General features: G+C 37.6%; 1 protein-coding gene across 9 annotated transcripts; it reads left to right on the top strand.

Moving 5' to 3' along the window:
• Positions 1-15,466: 15,466 nt before the first annotated feature.
• LOC118272712 (golgin subfamily A member 6-like protein 22) lies at positions 15,467-20,668 on the top strand. Of its 9 annotated transcripts, none has more exons than XM_050707934.1 (5): positions 15,467-15,631; positions 17,520-17,734; positions 18,488-19,102; positions 19,202-19,243; positions 19,481-20,668. In XM_050707934.1, exons 1-5 carry the CDS (start codon positions 15,625-15,627, stop codon positions 20,510-20,512), a joined length of 1,911 nt encoding a protein of 636 aa, XP_050563891.1. In that variant the 5' UTR covers positions 15,467-15,624; the 3' UTR covers positions 20,513-20,668. The 9 variants fall into 9 exon arrangements, with proteins under 9 accessions (XP_050563891.1, XP_050563889.1, XP_050563890.1 ...); XM_050707932.1 differs by having other exon boundaries at positions 19,388-20,668; XM_050707933.1 differs by having other exon boundaries at positions 18,488-19,153.
• The last annotated feature ends 1,199 nt before the right edge of the window (positions 20,669-21,867 follow it).

The following is a 21,867-nucleotide window of genomic DNA, read 5'->3' as shown; positions in this document are numbered from 1 at the left end:
AAACGACAACAAACTGCTCTGCAGGAGAAAAACGCGCCGGCGACGCGCGTTTCCAAAACGCGCGTCGACGGCGCGTTTAAAAAACGTGGTGTGCATAGGCCCTAATACTTAAGTTCCGTGTGATGATGATGTGAAATAACATTACTTCTGGAAAAACTAGTGAACATTTCGTAAAAAAATACATTTGGCACAGTCAGAAACATTAATAACACTTGTCCAGGAATCGAACACAACACTTCATGTTTAACAGTACGAGTTTGCTTTACTTTTAAAATAATCGAAACGAGAGCGCGCTCTGATTGGCTGACGCGAATAAACCAACAATTAAACGTAAAGCAAACTCATACTAATACACTTTGCGAAGCTACGACATTCAAACCTTTACCAGAAATACCAACTGAAAATAAAAAAATCTCATGCATCAATTGTTTGAAAGAATGAATATTCAAATTAAAGATATTTCAGGAATCTTTTCATCGTGCCACTGAAAGGTGCTTGGAACTTCAGCATCAAGTATTTTTGTTTGAAAAGTAAAAATTACAATGAAAGTGAGCGTTAGTAAAACCGGGGTCGAATAATTAACAGGAACGAAGTGTTTTCCAAGAAAATTTATAGGATTTTGAAATTATTTCTCAAAGTCTGCCCACCGTACTGTGAAGTATTTAAGTAAACTCCAATGAACAGTCTGTTCTCAATGTAAACTTGTTACAGGTGACTGAAATTACATAAGACCTCCTTTTTTATTTCAATGTAAAGGTTACGCAGGTTTCAATCATTGAGTCATCAGACGGACTGCCTCATGAAGCAAATACAAAGAAGAGATGTCATAACTGAATTTGCCTCTAACGTAATGCGTGACACTTTACGGGAAGCGCAAAATATCTGTTGTCAAAAAACTGTTCTACAATCAATAACTGATATAAGTTTTTAAACTGACATGGTCACTAACACTAATATTAGAACTTAAGACGGGATATTTACCATGTTTATTTTGATGAAAGTTCATCCGTGATCACGGCGCTTGCAACAATGCCGAAATTTTCGAAACTCTAACATAAATAAACATGGTAAATATCCCGTCTTAAGTTCTAATATTAGAATCAATTACCAATCTGTCATTTACAAAACTTAAGAACGTATTGTTGGAAAAATTTGGTTCCAAACAACTTCAAATTTATTTAATATTTATGATTTCCTCATTACCACAGTTTGAAACTAAGTAATATTGTGTTTTTTTTTTTTATCTTCGAAACTTAATATAATAGAATTATAAGAAATGCAGTACAACAGGAAGATCAAGAATGCAATTAAATGAAATTAATTTCTCAATCATTTAGTTCATTTTAAACTTTAGTGTAGACTCATAAAGCAAGAAGGAGCTAGAACACTTCGTGTTTACTCTTTTAGATAAGTAGTACATTTAATAATAATTACATTTTATTCAATTCTATTTATCATTTGTCGTGTGATAGCACCTCTACACTTCCCGCGCGGTGCTATTAGACTAAATACACGCTATACATATGTATATTACAATTCAACTGTAAATGTAATTTTAGCCGTGCTGTTCTGTACTGAAAATCGTTATACAGCACTCACTTTTAACTGTACAGTTAAATCATAAGGTATGTAGCGTGTATTAGAGTCTACAAATTTGACAGAGACCGGACAGCAGCAACAGCGGTCTGTGGTAAACCAGAACCCGTGTGAATGTGAAGAATGGGTTAGGTTTGGGTTAGCTTTGGGTTAGGTTTGGGTTAGGTTTGGGTTAGGTTTGGGTTAGGTTTGGGTTAGGTTTGGGTTAGGTTTGGGTTAGGTTTGGGTTAGGTTTGGGTTAGGTTTGGGTTAGGTTCTGGGTTAGGTTTGGGTTAGGCTTGGGTTAGGTTTGCGTTACCGGTTTGGGTTAGGTATGGGTTAGGTGTTTTTTTAAATAAACTTAGGTTTGGGTCAGACATACCTATGCCACCGCGCTCTTTTTTATATCAGGTACCTATTAATAATATAGGTTTGGGTTAGGTTTGGGTTAGGTTTGGGTTAGGTTTGGGTTAGGTTTGGGTTAGGTTTGGGTTAGGTTTGGGTTAGGTTTGGGTTAGGTTTGGGTTAGGTTTGGGTTAGGTTTGGGTTAGGTTTGGGTTAGGTTTGGGTTAGGTTTGGGTTAGGTTTGGGTTAGGTTTCGGTTAGGTTTGGTAACCCAAACCCAAACCGAACCAAAACCCAGCCGTGGACTGCCACGTAATTAGAGGACGATGACGGTAATATCATTTCGAGTATCATCATAAATGTGACGTCACGTTGCCTATCTTGTCTTATGTCCGAATACTCAAACGCTACTCAATTTTAAACATTTTAAATTTTAAGACGCTCTCAAAACTAGTTCTGTCCCTATCATTTATTTATAAAATGACAGAGAAAGCACGATATTTAAGTACAACTTAAAATTGAGTAGCATTTCAGTATTCGGGCATTAATTTGCAGAGTAACGAAAATGAGTCGCATCTGTGTGTGCATACTGAATGCAAACACTACCTTATTGTGCTGTGTCTTGTAATCTCGACCTAAATCCTAGACTATTGTTCTCAGAACTGCTCTCCACTGTGACAACTCTAATAGAATGGGTTGAACATCTTGCAATATCCCTACTAATGTTGTACAGACACTTACCTACGTATATGTGAAATGAAACACTTTTTACTACATTTTATTTTCCCCGGTGACAGCGATGTGGACGAGTACTTCGATGCCTAACGCCGCCTAATTTTCTTTTTCCTTTTATTTTTTTTTCTTTATGTTAGTTTTAAGTTAGTTTTTATTCCTTTTTTAGGTATTTAATAATTTAATTTGAATAAGTTAGTAGATTTAATTTAACTTGTAATGCAATGTATATGTAGTTATGAATATACCTATATGTGAAAAATGATTGCTAGCTATAACTAATAAGTTATATTTATGAATATAGTTATATGCGTCCAAAATTATGTTGGAACCTGGAACAGAACTAATTTAGATGTGTTTTATCATCTTTGTTATTATCAGGTGACACAAACCAAATGGTTTGACATGAGAAATCGAATAACCTGGCAAGTTTGGGAAAACCACCGGTCAAAAACTAGGATGGCCGCTTATATAGTAAATCTCAATTTTACACTATAATCAATCATTAGAGCTAAAGTCGTTCACGAAGCCAACTCTAGGTTTGATGGCAAACTTCAATCGTGCTGAAATAAGTCACTGAAACAAATAATGAACTTAACGACTCGCGAACGACCAACTTTAACACAATTTTCGATTTCATTTTGTATGGCTGCTAGAAACGCGGTGTTAATGTTGCAAATACATTTAGTTTGTTTGTTTGTCATTAAGTAGCTATGAAAGATATTATCACTAAAAACAGTAACTTCCTTCATTTTTAAATTCGGTTCAAAATGGAAACGGATGGATGAGAAGTACAATAAAAATGGGGAGGCCTATACCCAACAGTTGGTTAAAATGGTGATTGTCCAGCCAGACCTCTCGATACGTAAACACATCAACAGCCTATGTGTCCATGCAGCAGTGGCAGGGGCCACTGCTGACCAAATCCTCTTCTCACATAGAGAAGGTTTGAGCATTAATCACCACGCTTGCTCAATGCGGGTTGGCTATCCCAAAATTATGATTAAAAATTATAAGCCCAGATTTCCTCACGATATTTTCCTACACAGTTAATCAGTGTTGTCTAAATAATCTTAGTTTATTATGTATCTTAGATACGTGAACATCTTGAGCATGGCTACAGAAACGTTATTAATAACTAAAAATATTTGTATAAATATGAAGGATCTAGGTAGGTATCCTATCTCATACCACCTGAAAGGTGAAACGTTGATATTTTTACACGAACAAAATTTTGACATTTGCAAAAGTTTAATTGGAAAAGTTAGTTATTGTATTTAGAGAATATTTAATCGGTACCCACACACTAAACCAATCGACGGCCTACGCGAGAAAATATAAACAGTACGTAGTTTACTAGTTTGTATAAACAATGACTGAAATATCAGTGAACAAGAAATGTTGCAGGCGGCGCCAGCTGTATTAATTATAGTGGAATTTATAAAAATACAAGCTTCGCCCTCAGTTTTTCTTGAGAGGACTTAGAAAAGCCGCCAGGGGGTTGAACTTACTATTGCATAACCCCGCAATCAGACAAGAATAATTTTTAATTATGCGATTTATAGTTCTTTGAATCGAAATGAAACTTGTACTCTAGAGCAACGTGAATTTATATTTCTACGGATTTCTTCTGTTAAAATATATTAACCTTTTACTGTTAATGTTTTGGTTATTGACTTTAAAAGTTCAATATAAGGGCGCTTTTCCACCAAAACATGTGTAGTGTAGCTATGCTACGAAGATGTAATAGCTAAGCTGTGAAACGTGACCGTTTCCACTGATACTAAGCTATTTAGCTGTGCAAGGAAGATGCGCCGCTCGAGTATGCGATGTATTGATAGTAGAGAAGCTATTGCTTCTCTATACGTATACGTAGCACGCATATTTCCATATAAAAAGCACTTAGTTGACCCCTATTCCTGGTAAGCTATGTTACCAATGAATATTATTGGTAGAAGCCAAACGCATCCACAGCAACGTAGCATAACAGATTTCTAGTGGGAAAAGCATCCGAACTCGTAGTGAATAATTTTCCGTGGATAGAGAGTAACTATTTGATGATGTGAAATACAGACTTAAATAAAGAAAAATCTGACTTACATTTCTCAGGAAATTATCTAAAAACACTAGATATAGCGACGAAGCTCTACAAAAAATTCGGGATAGATGTTTAATTACTTTAATAGCAGAAAAATCAAGTTTCACAATTTCTTAAAACCACGCATGTTATATGAACTTTAAAGTAAGTTATTTATGTTGTGAACTTCCAATATTTAGGTCGAGATTAAACCTAAAACCTGAACTTACATTTAAAACCTACTCCTAAGTCTGAAATAACTATACAGAAAACCGCATCAAAATCGATTCAGCGAAACGCGAAATACAAGTCAAAATGAGAACCTCAATTTTTTGAAGTCGGTTTACAGGAACACAAGCTGTAAAACGTGTTTGACTGTTTGTGTCGGGGATTTTTCTTAGAAAATAAGAAGTTACGGTAATAGTAGCGTTTCTTGGAATTGTGTAAGTGTACCTCTTTGTTGAGGTGTTAGAATTAAGTCAAAGTTTACCTACTTTCACAGTTTACGGTTTACCAACGTTGTACTTGTTTATTCCGAGAAGGGGGTAGGTTGGCCTTGTACTCTAACCCGTTTGAAGTAAGGTAAAGGTTAGTTATGTTTTAATGTCACTGTCAAGGTGTTTTTTGTTTATATCAATTCAACACACTTTTTTTTCACACACACAGAAACAGACAGAGAAGAAAAACCCAGGGGATTTTGTCGTGGGTTATTGAGTCGTGGGTGCGTTTACAAACATACAACTTCACATAAACATGACACCTAGAAGCGAAACACCAATTTGTGGATCACAATACACATAGCACGACTCCCGGTTGCCCAGCCACCGCGCCAAACGTGCAGTCTAATCAGAAGCAGATTTACTCTACTATCGGTAAAACAAAGGTTTCAGCTCGGCTGATGATACTGGCAAACGGTCACCATTGAAACTTGGACATTGTGGTGATAAATTTTAAGGCTTAGGCATGTTGAGAGCATGGACGAAACCTGAATAACGAAAGGTATTAAAAAGTATTTAAATTAAAACGCTGTGCTACTGGTTGGAGATTCTACTACAGTTACGATCCCAACTACTCAACATAACAGTAAACATTCTTACAATAACAGGAAAGTCTATACATACTATGATTATGTATAAGTATTTATAAAATATTATACCAAAACTCTCATTTCCTATTTCGTCACTTAGATGTCTAAGTATATAATATCACTAAAATTCCAAATTCATGACATACTTCCGAGTATCGTGTAAAGTGGTTTATTTACCTACACACAATAATCTGATTCATAAAAAGTAATGTCAGAACTATTGATAAGCTGTAAGCTGATATAAAAGGTTATATCATTGACGACAAATGATTTTAGGCCGGAAATGTGTCACATATCCAAGTAGACTCCTGTTTTGTGTTTCTACTGGATCTGGGTTGGCTAAGTAGTAGTAGTAGTTAGTCGCGTTCTGCGCGCGCCTTAAAGAACCATCAGACAACCACAGATGGGGCCCAGTAGGGCTGATGCCTGATCCGGAGCTGCGGACTACCTAACGGGCTTACCGGGGCTCCGGCTCAAAAAGCAGGAGAAGGAACGGGGTGGTTTTTAGTCAGTAAGAGTCTGACACTCCCTCTCGCCTCGCCCACCGCGGGAGAAGTCATTGGATGATTTTCCTCCTCGACACCTCAAAAAAAAAAAAACAGTGATATATGTTATTTAAAAAAACATTGAATGTTCGCAAAAAAATCTGAAGTATTTACGTTCTCAGTCGGTAATATTGACATTTTATTTGACATCGACGTAACATAGCCTGGTAGTCTCCGGGACATTAATGGGCGACACATCTCTTGAATTAATGGCACCCCCAACGTCAGGCAGACAACAGAAATCTTTAGTAAACATATTGTGTCTTATTTTCAATGCATTTGGGTATTGTTTCGCTTGTTATCTTGGGAGTTGTGGTTGTGATATTAATATTTATTTAAAGAATTATGTATTTTAAGACAGTTAAATGTAGTTTAATTGGTCTCATAGCTGTGTATGCCTTTTAATTTCAACGTTAAATTACATTTCTTGCGGTTTATTTCTAGACTGCCTCGTTGGTTGGACAAGAAGTCTCGGGTTCAATTCCCGGATAGGGCAAAGTATTATTGGGCTTTTTCAAAGATTTAAAAATTCTCAGTAGTAGCACGGAGTCCGGAATTGTGCCCAGTATATGGCAACAGGCTCACCCACACACATTACATGGAACTTATATGACAAATGGTGAAAAGTGGGTGTACATTGTGTAGTGGCATTGCGTACCGTAATGTGCTCCTCTGCCTACCCTTCGGAGATAAAAAGGCATGACATTGTGTTGTTGTTTCTAGATGGGTACCTGTGAAGAATTTTTTGGAGTTTAATTCATGGTCCATGTAAAATATGATTGGAGTACTGCTGCCTATACCTCAGTGCCGTTATCAGTACGCATCGCATGTAGGGATTGCCGATGATGCGGTCCGTATGATGCGGATCAGTGGACGCAGTTGTATGAGTTTCTATATAGGATAAACTAAAATCCGTTGCGTGCGATGCGTCCGATGCGTACGGTGCCAGCCTAATGTTATTCCAATCATTCTCATCTAAAACTTATCATAATAAAATTATATTGACTCGATTCAATATTAACTGAGATAAAATCTGATTGATTGATTCAAAATATCAATTTTAGCGATCAATAGATACTTAGTACGTAGTCTATCATGATTCGATGTCACTCCAGTAAACCAAGGAATATTAAGTTGATTGAATTTAACTTTAAATTGAGGAAAGTTTTGTTATTTCATAGAATTTGTTAATTTTTAGGAAGACTAGACTACTTTGGACTGTTTTGAAAGTTATTGTTGTGCTATTCCACTGTTGAATGGTGGGCTACCTAAGGGCCTATGCGAACCACGTTTTTTAAACGTGCTGGCGACGCGCGTTTTGGAAATAATACACACGCGCGTTTGAATCGCTACATACGCGCGTCTGAATCGCTACTCACGCGCGTTTGCATCGCGTCAGGTGTGCAAAGGTCTACAGGCTGCGTCTAACTTGCGTGTGTATCGTGTCTGTATCGCTACAAACGCGCGTTGACGGCTCGTTTAAAAAACGTAGCGTGCATAGGCCCTAAATGTTTAAAAAACAAGAGTGCGTCTAATAATGTGACCAGGAACTGTAAGTTATGTAAACTTACAACTGACAGAGAGCATTGTTGGCCGGTGCCTGTCAATTGTGTAGTCTCTATCGGTGTTTACCAGAAGAGTAACGAGAGCTTAGTATGAGATTGTTTAACGAGAGCGCGTTCGGCTCTCTGATTGGATGCTTAATTCGAGCCGGACAATCTGAGCCCGTTAGGCGTTCAGTATCCTTAGTAATGGTTGGTTTATTAGAGCCGGCCAATCAGAGCGCTGAACGCGCTCTTGTTTCGATTACTTTAAACGTAAAACAAACTTGTAGTAAGGGTACGGTAGATGATTTCTCTTTACTGCCCATCTGAATGCCAAATATAAAAACTATAGGACGAGTGTTGGTGCTTTAATTGAGTTACAAAGATTCATCAAATCTTTTGAGTTTGTAGCAGTAGGTAGTACAGTAAGGGTTAGATATATAAGCCAGTTGCTTTAACAGACGGAGTAGACTTCAGCAAGAACTTTAACTAAACTAAATCATTTAATTGTATCTATGAGTTTAATTTATCAGCCTACAGATCTCCGTTGTTACGTAGTTATTCGAACTTGATATAATTATGTTTTATGAGGAATTGTGACGTACATGTTGGTATGTACCTACCTACCTATTTTTTTTGAGGGGCATCTAATGACTTCGTCAGACTCTTACCGATGAAAAACCACACCGTTTCTACCCCTGCTTTTTGACCTCATCGGACACAGGCGTGAGGTTATGTATGTATTAATATCTAGTTCTTGCAAATATATCGAAACCTTTATATAAAAAAAATTATAGACTGAGATGATACAAAGCCAAAGTGATAGTAAAATATTTCAAATAGACCGGGGATAAAAATCTCCTTGCAGTTCAAGATTTAGACCAAACCAAACATGTTATTTACCGTGTACAAACAATACATAAAAAGACATACGGTTCAAAGTCATCTAACCCGTCACTATGCAATCATCCTCAAAGTTTACACCATCTGAAATACAGTGGCGTCAACGCAAAATATACCTTATGACAATATTTCAACAAAGTTTTCAATATGGTCAAGAATATATATGACAAAAGAGTTGCATTTGAAATGCATACTCGCGATGTGTAGCCATTTTATTTAAAGTTTATGCGACAGACGTGATGAGACGATGTTCTCGTTGTTATTGCGCTATCAACACAAACGTTGTTTGTAGGTTTCATTGTTTGCTCAAAATTGAGGAAATTATGATGAGGGCAGGAGAGCAGAGTACCTATAATATATTTGTCAGAAGTTTAAGAAGACGGTGCTGTTGTTTGGTCCCTATCAAATGAGGTTGTTCGTAAGTCGGATCTTGCTATATCCACAGAAAAAGAAGTAGTGGTAATGAGTGTATTGTAGGGTATAAAATACACTCATTACCACTACTTCTTTTTCTGTTTTTTGGGGGGGGGGGGGGAAACATCCAATGACTTCTCCCGCCTTGGGTTAGGCGAGAGGTAGTGTAAGACTCTAAAAGTCACCCTGTTGCTACTCCTGCTCCTCAAACTGGAGCTCCGGTAACCCGCTGGGTAGTCCGCAGCGTATTGTACTTATACCCTACTGTCACTGCGTATATCTTTATTAACCTGAAAATCTCTATTAATTCAATTCGTATTTAATCCCGTCTACTTTATTCACACTACTTGATAAGCATGTAGATTTTGTCATATTATGAAATGGTACGAAATACAGTTTATCCGTTATTTTATTGTAACTTTCGTGAGACATACTAAATTAATTATTATGTTATCGGCTTACTCACGTACTGTTTTGACGAGGAACTCGACTAGTTTCAAGCCATGCTAGAGGCTCATATTCATGAGCAGCATTCCGCGACACACGACGCGGCGATTGTCGCGCTGCTACTGGCGATTCGAGGATCGCGCCCATCGCGCCCTCTGTCTGGAGTCGCGCGCACTATCTGGCGCGCGCGACGATGTTGGCTCGTTAGACTCGTTCGCCGGCGGCTGCGCAGGTGTTAGATTCGATTCTCGGGTCGGCGCAAAAACGGTGCTACATACCGCGCTCACTGTGTCACACTCCAGACCCGCAACATTGTAGGCTGACGCAGATTGTAGACTTGGACGTGCTCGTGAGGCGTGAAACAGACGGCCGCCTGTCACACACGGTTTACCGTAAACCGACACACACGGACCGGTACCTACGAGCCGACTCTCATCACCATCATCCCTCCCACCTTGCCTCTGTTCCCCGTACGTTAATCAACCGGGCACTGAACCTGTGTGATCCCCAGTACATTGACGCGGAACTTAACCACCTTAGACGGGTACTGGAAACAAATGGATACAACTGGCGTCAATGTACTCGACTGGCGAGTTCATCATGTAAAAGACGACCGGCAGTTGCGGAGCGGACTCCAGCATTCTTACCCTATGTGAAAGGAGTAACCGACACCATCGGACACCTGTTACGCCGAAGATACAGCATCAGGACGATCTTCCGCCCACCCGGTCAATTACGGAACTTACTACGCTCGCCTAAGGATAAGGATCCACTGGCAGTTCCCGGGGTATACATGATACCGTGCGACTGTGGCTCGAGTTACATCGGGGAAACTCGCCGCAACATCACAACCAGACTCAAAGAACACATACGCAGTGTGAAGAACAGGGACACCCATACATCGGCAGTAGCCGAGCATGCTTGTAGCGCGGGCACGGCTCACTTCCTTCGCTTCGACAAGGTCTCCGTACTAGCGAGGGAGAAATACTTTGTACCGCGGAAAGTACGTGAGGCCATCGAAATAAGTCGCCGTCCCAACTTTAACAGAGACGGTGGCAGGTGGCATTACCACCTGCCTGGAAGCCGAGTCTACAATCTGCGTCAGCCTACAATGTTGCGGGTCTGGAGTGTGACACAGTGAGCGCGGTATGTAGCACCGTTTTTGCGCCGACCCGAGAATCGAATCTAACACCTGCGCAGCCGCCGGCGAACGAGTCTAACGAGCCAACATCGTCGCGCGCGCCAGATAGTGCGCGCGATTCCAGACAGAGGGCGCGATGGGCGCGATCCTCGAATCGCCAGTAGCAGCGCGACAATCGCCGCGTCGTGTGTCGCGGAATGCTGCTCATGAATATGAGCCTCTAGCATGGCTTGAAACTAGTCGAGTTCCTCGTCAAAACAGTACGTGAGTAAGCCGATAACATAATAACAGTTTATCCGATTATTTTATGTCATAGAACAAGCCTTTTACTGAAAAACCCCGCGGGTCATGCGTACTGAAGCTACTTGTGTTTTAACTATCGATACAACAAGGTATTGGTAACTAGATAATCCTATATATACCTAAGTGCGTACCTATTGTTAAGATAATCTTGATTCTAAGATTTATTGTTCTTTTTTTAAATTAGACTTTAAAAAGAGTTATTGGAAAATCTATTTGGAACGAGCAAATAGCTTCACTAGAGAACTGACCGATAGACAGACATTTTTGACAATATTTGCTTTTGAAGTTCAAAGTGTCTCTGGCCTATTTAAAATAAATAATTTTGAGACATATTTTTTTATATTAGGTATAATATTTCCTTTGACGTACAAAAGTGCTTTCCTGGTCTATTTGAAATAAATCATTTTGACTATGACTTAGACTTAATTACCGTGGACAATCTCTATATGAAACTACAACTGAACATAAGCTCATAGCAAATTATTAGGTACCTTATTATGTATAGAGGTGTTATAATTACAATTTATTTTCACCTATTTTCAACCAGTCTCATTAAATATGACCCGAGTCTAATACCAAATACCGGGAACAATACTACAATACCAGACTCCATTTATACTTATAACGAATTCCTTAATTTCTACCTAATTCTAAATCCCAAATTAGAATTTCAATCACAAGTTCCAGACTAAGTGTTCGATTACGTGTTGCTTTGGTCTACTAAATTATAAACTGCTAAATATCTGCCTACAACATTTTCTATGTAACAAGAAACACGTTAATTATCCTAAATAGTCTTCGAATTAAAGAAATTATCCTAGATTCTAGATCTAGATAGATTTAGATTAGGTATAGAAAACATATTTTTTTCTTTTCAATACATTATTTTCGCCACCACTTAATGAAAATGATACGGTTGAGTGGCTTGGCAACTGGCTGCCGTACAACGGATAGCGGGTTCGATTCCTAACTTTTCAATACATATTTTTCGGTATCACTTACTTTATTCAAATGACTGCACGGTTGACGCAGTGGCTGAGCAACTCTGATTGCCATGCAATAGTTAACGGTCTCGATTCCCGCACGTATCAACTCTTTGTGTGATACAAATTACACTGGTCAACATGATTTTTTGCCGTTAATTAATTTATGTATTTTCGGTATCTCTCATATATAAATATTTAAAAAATAATAATAAAAACAATCTATTACATCGAAATATCTAAATAAACGATATACTTTGAATTTGAAAAATTTTGACGGTCTATCGATAATAAGTATTGTGGTTGGCCATTCTAACAAAAACAAAACTGATATTTGTAAGGACACGATATACCCTCACATTTGTGCACATTTAGTGTATGTTATTCTTAGTTTTTTATCGCATTATATCGCTATTCAACACTAGACGACGTTCGATTTCCAGTGTTTTTTCAACTGTTTATTGAAATTGTGACTAGCTTTTTTCTGTTATTTTTCTGATAAGTTTCAGTTTAAAAGAAAATGTAGAAGTACAATATAAATCGAAAGTGCTTATATTCACCGGACCTCATTTGTTCTATTTGTGGAAAGTTTACTTCAAGTTCTAATCGAGAACGACCTACACCATTACTTAATAACATTTACTACAATTTGTATTTTGGTTTCAAAATTCCTGAAACTATTAAAAAAGTTGGGCTCTGAGTTATTTTGTTTAAGATGTGTTCGTTATTTAAGGAGATGGTTTAAAGCTACCCACCTAGCAATGCCTTTTTCTAAACCTACACTTTGAAGAGGACAAAAAGATCAAATTACTGATTGTTATTTCTGTTTAACGAAACTTAAAGGACATTCCTACAAAACGAGAGATAAAATTGTATACCCTGATGTGGAATCAGTAATTAAACCGCTTCTTCATACCGAAAACTGTCCACTGCCGCAACCTCCACCACAGGAAAAAGTGTCAAAGAATTTTTTGGGAAACACAAAGTCTGCGAACTATAAGGAGATAGTTTCTAAGCTTCTACAAGATTTAGGATGTAATATATCTTTAAAGATACATATCCTTCATCCCCATCTAGATTTTTTCCTCGAAAATTTGGATGCAGTAAGCGATGAGCAAGGGGAAAGATTCCATCAAGACATCATGGCGATGGAAAGAAGATACCAAGGAAAGTGGTCGCCGAGAATGCTTGCAGATTTTTGTTGGACACTAAAACAAGATCATCTGTCTTATAATTACAAGAGGCAAGCAAAAAGAACAAAAACATTCTCAGAATAAATTCTTTTTAAAAAATATTTACGAACGTCAGTAATTTTTGGTTACTGCTTAACAAATGTATTTTATGAAAAAAATGGGTGTTTAAATTTTTTTTTACGAACATATTTATAGTAGTTGCATACCAAGGTATGAAAAAATACCACATTTGAGCAACGGCAAAAAAAATATTATTATTTTGTTGACCAGTGTTATTACTTCGGATTAGGGTGTCATGTGTTGATGAAATTGTATGTTTGTTATCGCAAACCACGACACGGGAGAAAACCTAGTGTCCCAACGTTGAAAAACTATACCTATATTAGATTTTTATTAAGAGAAAAGTATCAGCAGCCTTATACATCCCCATAACAACGGATCAACCTTGAAAATTATCATAATTTCTAGAAAACAAGCAATTTTTCATTCATCTATCACTCGCGCATGCATTCGCGTGACACGAACAGAAGGTCATACAGACGTCGCACACAGCACTCGGCTAGATTTTAGATAATACGTGCGATTTGTTTAGAGTATGGTCTTACTGTTGCGATTTTTTTACTTACTTGGTACCCAGTTTGTGTGTAGTAATAGTAGGTTGATTTTTCTGATGATGATCTACTTTTGACAAACCTCATCATCACCAGCAACTAGGGTTCCCAGATGGTCGGAATTGTGGAATGTTGTGTGCTGTCTCGTGTCCAGTAGTAATGAAAAAAATACTAGTTTTTTTTTTCTCATAAAAATACAAAACTACGGCTGCAAAAGTCAAACCAAACGTTGTAACGTGCTCGCAAGTCGCGCTGCGTGAGTTGAGGGGCGGGAAGGGTGAGTTCTAGGTACCTACTTAATTCCTTCTTGTGTAGTTTGGTCTCGGATGTGACACCAAAACAGATTTCGTTTGTCGCCCTAGAAATGTCTAGGAAATGATCAGTCTGGATCTGGAAACCCTTTAGAGGCCGCATTATGGGTGTCGTCTACAAAAGAAGCGTTTGCCATAATTGCAACCGTGCAGTCCATCTAGAGTGGGTGCAACATTTAGAATGCGCTCTTCTGCCTAACAACTCCTCTCATAATAAAAAGCATTCAGTTAGTAGCTGTAGTTTCATATTTCAGCAAACTTCTAACACAACATACTACTAAAATAAACGCCAATAATGGTTCAACAGCAATTTTGAAGCATAACACAACACAATATTACTGAAATATTCATAAAACGTATGCAAGGAACAACAAACCGCCCCGATCTACTTCAAACACGTTGCCCATATAATAATTACTCCTAGCTCGTAAATATTCAGATCAGAAATAACGCTGTTCAAGCAGAATGAGGTACAAAGGCGTTTAGTTTAACAAGAAGATGAAAAGATAATAAGAATTTTGTGTTTTATTAGAATTTTTGCGCATATTCAGAGGGAAAATATCGGCGAACCAACATCAACAGTGGCCTGGCTATGTTCTTTTGTGGCCTTATTTTCTAACGTATTACTTGCTGGAGTAGGTTTGGAACATATTGGTTGGTAATTTTTTAATGTGAAGTTTTAATGAAGATGAGTTATTGGATGTATATTGTGTATCCGTTGTACTTAATGTGACTATGCTTTTTCCATTAACCACCTGTGTTTCATACCTATATGCGACGCATATATCCGTGTCCCTGCCGCTCATATCGTATTGCTGCGACAAAGAACGTGCATTATTTGTTTGTTCTAAGCTGCGCGCTAGAGACACGGTAGTTGTAATAAAACTGGGCAGTACCGTAATGAAGACACTATATGGTGGATGTCCTACACTGCGCTTCCCAGTGTGCAGTGAGCAGTGACCAGCGGCAGCTCCAACTATGAATGCATTACTAAGTAATGAATTAGGTACATTCAATACACCAAGCATGGTTTTAGAATTATTGGAAACTTCAATAGTATCCAGTAATAAAAAAAAACAATAGTCGCCTGCTCTATTTGAGAATTAAATACCTAGGTTCAATAGCTGCACATACCAAAGAACTAATTGTTTTGGTCGCGCTACAAAATTCTGTGTTCAATAAACAAAGAGGGGATAATTTAAATTATTGCGATTTATTTAATCTTTAGTCGTGTCGGCAGCATCCCGGCTTTAGTTCGGATAACGTTTGATGGACACTATCTGAGTTCTGTATCTTGCTGTATCGAGTATTGTTATCAGTGCTTCTGATATGTTCACGATAAAATTGAAGGGTTTACCCTGTTTATCTTACTTTTGTTACGGATCGCAACGGTAACGAGACAGTGCGGTCAAAATGAACAGTAAGTACTTATATTGATATTTTTTTTCTTTACAAAGTGTGTCCTTAAATTTGCATAGATTTGACTAGTTGTCTTTTTAATTTGTTAAGAATTGTTAATTTATGTGCTAATAAAATTATTCTATAAAGTTAATGCTAACTAGTACTAAGCTCATAAGTGATGGATTGTTACGCAATATTTGGATCTAATTCCTAGGTGAAAAATGATAAGGTGTTGGTTCTTTCGTAAAAAAGGAGATGAAGTGGTTAGATCGTGGTCAAACGTCTAGTTTTAGATAAAAAAAAAATAATGGAAACTAGATTTTTGACATAAGCAAAGTTTACTCTTCATAAGTATAATTTATGTTTCCCTATATATTTACTTCCCGAGATGTTAATTTTTTCGAAACATTGTTGTTGATTTTTATCTGCTTTTGGCCATCGCAATTTCAGCTTGTCATTACAAATTCTATCTATTATAGTTGCAGCAGTTTTTCTAATTTCGTTCTTAAAGAGACAAGTTATATTACATAATATAATATATATAGGTATATAGAGAGATGATACGTATACAATTTCCTGTGTTTTAAAGATTTATAAGATCGTTGATAAAATTATCCAAATCAATTAAGTTACGAAAGAATTGGTTCGAATAGAAGGGATAATGAAGGGATGGGAATAAACGTGGGCCTTATTCGTAAATCTTCGACAGATACGAAAAGAATAGAGATATTTTCTACTCACGACGTCAATTATGAAAAGTTGAGAGTTAAAAAATAAGTAGTTGTTGCACATTTTTCATTATATTTTTAATGTAAGGTTTTTTTAATATTTTATTTTAGAGGTTTTTAAAATGTAAGAGATATTCTTTCTGAATATTTCACAATTGAAATAAGTTTCGTTAGTTTAGAAACAATGTTGAAATTGTGTTAAATATTTACTTAATTAGTACTACGCAGCGCGTTGTTTATCTTTCCCCAGTTTTCGGTACTGTACCAAGTTTTAAATTACTTATAATCATTTTAGGAAGCTTTGACTTTTCTTTAAACTAAAATTAAAACCTTAAGCTTGTGAAAAACTAGTAAATTCTACTTTAACTATAAAATCACGGTTTACTCACGTAAATTAATGGAGAGAAGCTCTACTAGTTTCGAATCACAGAGGGACTCTTTATCATGAAAAGCGTGCGCAGACGCGGCGACGTCGCACAGCAATTCCTACTTTAATTGGAATAAACGCTAAACTAATGAATATCAATCAATTGCGCTTGTCACTAAGTAGGTATGTCAGTATTAGTGCCACACAATACAAGGCTACTGGTGTTATGTACTGACTTATAACTAAGGATTTAAACTGACAACGTATCCATAGTCACTATTCTATAATATCAACAACAACGCCTATGTTTACATATCTAATATATAAAATTCTCGTGTCACAGTTTTCGTTGCCATACTCCTCCGAAACGGCTTGACCGATTTTGATGAAATTTTTTGTGCTTATCTGGTATCTATGAGAATCGGCCAACATCTATTTTTCATCCCCCTAAATGTAGTAGTAGTACAACCCTAACTTTCTTAAATTTCCGTGGACGAAGTCGCGGGCAGAAGCTAGTCTTAGTATAATATCTGATTTTTTTTTTTCAGTTTGACTGCACGGTTGGCGCGGTGGCTGGGCAACTGGCTGCCGTGCAACGTGTCGCGGGTTCGATTCCTGCACGGAACAACTCTTTGTGTGATCCACAGATTGTTGTTCCGGGTCTGGGCGTGATGTGTATGTGAACTTGTATGTTTGTAATCGCACCCACGACACAGGAGAAGATCCTAATGTGGGGCAACGATTTAAAAAAAAAAAAAGAAAAAAATACCAAATTGATGAGTACTAATTGGCCCTTTTACCTCCTTCCCCAGCAGCCACATGGCTTCTATGCTTCGCGGCGGCCGTGGCCAGCAGCTCCGGACTCTCAATCCATTTGAGACAAAATCCGGAGACTCTGTGCCGTGGCCAGGAGAACTTCCTGAGGATCGCCTGCATCGAGAGCTGCTTCCAATATTACCAGTGCTACTCCGGCAACTCCTACCTGATGCTATGTCCACCAGGAACTTGGTTCAATGAACCAGACCAGGTAAGGGTTGTTCTTGATTGGCGAATTACCAATCTATTCTATTTAGTATAATTACCTTAAGAAGTGCTTGGGTTTAATTAACATAGATTACAGCAAATAGAAGTGTGGTTACTGGAAGGAAATAGCTGTTTTTCATTGTCATGGCATTCATGAAAATTACTTCAAAATATAGATCCAATGCCTTTTGAAAGTCACGAAACAGTATAAAAAAATATGTCAAAGAATTGATCAGAGATTCTTTGGGATTTAATTTATTAGTATCCATAAATTCAGTAGATAATAATATATGTTTTACTAAATTCAGTAACGATGGTTCATTTTAAATAGTATATGTTTCGATATCCATAATTTTATGTTACGAGTAAAGTTGCACCCAATTGTTTTTTATCTTTTACGAATATGATATTTTATCTCAACATTTGGACAGTAGTTCGACATATCGCGCTGTCATATGTCAATATTGTGATAAACATACTTCTGGACATCACGCGAATGATAAACGATCTTAATGTTACATATTCTACGAACATTCTAGATTCAATTTGAACTTTATTATATAAATTGTAAGATGTAAAATACATTTGCTATCATAAAATTTACATGCATCTGTCGTAACATATACGCAGATTACTCGTAAAAGACTGTACCTACCAAATGGGATAAACTTCGCTAAAAAAAATTCGTAAAGGAAAATAATAGAGTATTTACGGAACATAATATAAAAAAAAAACTGAATTTGTAAACTCTTTCCAGGTATGTGACTGGTCACCTGCACCAGCGCACTGCATCGAACCAGAACCTGAGCCGGAACCAGAGCCAGAGCCAGAGCCAGAGCCCGAACCGGAACCCGAGCCAGAGCCAGAGCCAGAGCCAGAACCGGAACCCGAGGAAGAACCAGAACAAGTAGATCCGGAAGAAGAACAAGAAGCTGTACCTTTCCAGGCTGAAGGCTCCGGCGAAGAATGGACAGAAGACACCGTCAGAAACTACCTGAAAGCTTTCAAAACTTTGAAACAAGAAGAAGAAGTTGTTGTCGAAGATGGAGTCATTGAAGGTGATGAAGAATTCAATGGCGAGTACCTTAAAGCCCAAGAAGAAGACCTTGAAGAATCAGAAGTTGTACTTGAGAAAGCTAAGAAACTGATGAGACAAGAAGAAGAAGCTGAGGATGAAGTAGAAGAAGTTAAAATGCGCCAAGACGAAGAAGAAGCTGTGGCTGAAGAAGTAGAAGTTATAAAGCGTCAAGAAGAAGAATTTGAAGAGGATTCTGATGATGAAGTAGAGGAAGCAAAGAAGCGTCAAGAAGACGAAGAAGATATTGAGGGTGAAGTAGAAGAAGTTAAGAAGCGTCAAGAAGAAGAAGAAGAAATTGAGGGTGAAGTAGAAGAAGTTAAGAAGCGTCAAGAAGAAGAAGAAGAAATTGAGGGTGAAGTAGAAGAAGTTAAGAAACGCCAAGAAGAAGAAGAAGAAGCCGTTGAGGGTCAAGTAGAAGAAGCCAAAAAGCGTCAGGTAGAGGAAATTGATGATGAAGTAGAAGAAGTCAAGAAACGCCAAGATGAAGAAGAAGAAGATTGGGATGAAGTAGAAGAAGTAAAAAAACGCCAAGAAGAAGAAGAAGCTGAGGATGAAGTAGAAGAAGTCAAGAAGCGCCAGGAAGAGGAAATTGAAGATGAAGTAGAAGAAGTGAAGAAACGCCAAGAAGAAGAAGAAGCTGAGGATGAAGTAGAAGAAGTCAAGAAGCGCCAGGAAGAGGAAATTGAAGATGAAGTAGAAGAAGTGAAGAAACGCCAAGAAGAAGAAGAAGCTGAGGATGAAGTAGAAGAAGTCAAGAAGCGCCAGGAAGAAGAAGAAGCTGAAGGTGAACTAGAAGAACTTAAGAAGCGCCAAGAAGAAGAAGCTGAGGATGAAATAGAAGAAGCTAAGAAACGCCAAGAAGAGCTTGAAGACGCTGAAGAATCTGTAGATGAAGTGAAACGTGTAAGACGTCAAGCAGAATTTGAGGATGATGAAGATGACGTAGAAGAAGTCAAGAAACGCCAAGAAGAAGAAGATGAAGCTGAGGATGAAGTAGATGAAGCTAAGAAGCGCCAAGAAGAAGAAGAAGATGAGGATGAGGATGAAGTAGAAGAAACTAAGAAGCGCCAAGAAGAAGAAGATGAGGATGAAGAAGATGAGGATGAAGCAGAAGAAGCTAAGAAGCGCCAAGAAGAAGAAGAAGAAGAAGATGATGAGGATGAAGCAGAAGAAGCTAAGAAGCGCCAAGAAGAAGAAGAAGAAACTGAGGGTCAAATAGAAGAAGCTAAGAAACGCCAAGAAGAGCTTGAAGATGCTGAAGAAGCTGTAGATGAAGTAAAACGTGTCAGACGTCAAGCAGAATTTGAGGATGATGTCGATGACGTTGAAGAAGTCAGGAAACGCCAAGAAGAAGAAGAAGCTGAGGAGGAAGTAGAAGAAGCTAAGAAGCGCCAAGAAGATGATGAAGATAATGACGATGAAGTTAACGAGGACGCTGAAGGAGAAGAAGACGCAATGAGGAGTCAAGAAGAAGAAAGTGAGAACGAAAACGAACAGCAACCAGAAGAAGTAGATGGTGATGACGAATCTATGAGAAGCCAAGAAGAAAATGATGATTCCGGTAGTGAAAATGACGATAACGATGCTGGTAATGACAATGACGACAATAATGAATCAGGAGATGATGCCGATGTAGACTCAGAAGCCGATTTCAGGCGCAGAGTAAAGAAGTTCTTCAGATACATGCTCAGAATTTTAAACTAGAAGAGACTTCAGTAGCATTGTGAAATGTTTCCTAGAAGTAACTTTGAAATTAACTTAGACAAGTAATTAGTTTTTAATTTATTTAAGTTGTAAAAACATCACTTTGTGCAATTTTGTAAATATTAGCGTTGTTATTTAATTAAATTATTTAATGAAGATTCTAGTATTATTTATTACTACTACATACATTTGAATAAATCTTTCGTGATCAGCAACTAAAAACAAAAAGCTCTTAATTGTTTTGGAAACTGCCCAAGGCCAATCCAATCATGACTACGATGAAGTAGAAGAAGCTAAGAAGCGCCAAGAAGAAGAAGAAGATGAGGATGAAGATGAGGATGAAGTAGAAGAAGCTAAGAAGCGCCAAATCTAAGAGCTTGAAGATGCTGAAGAAGCTGTAGATGAAGTAAAACTTCAGACGTCAAGCAGAATTTGAGGATGATGACGATGACGTTGAAGAAGTCAAGAAACGCCAAGAAGAAGAAGCAGCTGATGAGGAAGTAGAAGAAGCTAAGAAGCGCCAAGAAGATGATGAAGATAATGACCTGAAGTTAACGAGGACGCTGATTGAGAAAAGAAGCAATGAGGAGTCAAGAGGACAGTGAAAATGAAAACGAACAGCAACCAGAAGAAGTAAATGATGATGAAGACTCGGAAGCCAAGAAGAAAATGATGATTCCGGTAATGACGATGACGGTAATGAAGCTGGTAATGACAATGACGACAATAATGAATCATTTCCGATGTAGACTCAGAAGCCGATTTCAGGCGCAGGTAAAGAAGTTCTTCAGTACATGTCAGAATTTTAAACTAGAAGAGACTTCAGTAGCATAAATGTTTCAAAGAAGTAACTTTGAAATTAACTTAGACAAGTAATTAGTTTTAATTTATTTAAGTTCGTAAACATCACTTTGTGCAGATTTTGTAAATATTAGCGTTGTTATTTAACCTAAATTATTTAATGAAGATTCTAGTATTATTTATACTTTTGAAATTTTCTTTTAGTAAATAAATATTTCGTGGTCGAAAACTAATCAAACTGAAAAACGCATCAAAGAGGTCTTAATTGTTTTAGGCGATTACCGTTGCCCGATGAGAAAAAAATCAGAGGATGTATGACGGGAGAGAGATACAAATATTTCGTTAATGTTTTGGTAGGTACTTCTAGTTTTGAGATATTGCAAGATTTGTCAGAAGCTAAGATCCTAGTTCTAAGCGATTCTTGACACAGTGAGTCGTAATAAATGAAAAATCGGCATTAGGTTTCGTCAACACATGTTTGAGACTGTGTAAGTGGGCCCAACGCCATACAAAGTAAAGTCGACTATCACCTACAATAAGAAAATGCATTTTTA

The sequence above is a fragment of the Spodoptera frugiperda genome, chromosome 4 (genome assembly GCF_023101765.2).
Source record: "Spodoptera frugiperda isolate SF20-4 chromosome 4, AGI-APGP_CSIRO_Sfru_2.0, whole genome shotgun sequence".
In the NCBI taxonomy this organism is placed as follows: domain Eukaryota; kingdom Metazoa; phylum Arthropoda; class Insecta; order Lepidoptera; family Noctuidae; genus Spodoptera; species Spodoptera frugiperda.
The sequence above is the reverse complement of the archived record's forward strand: the minus strand, read 5'-3'. Positions and strand labels throughout refer to the sequence as shown.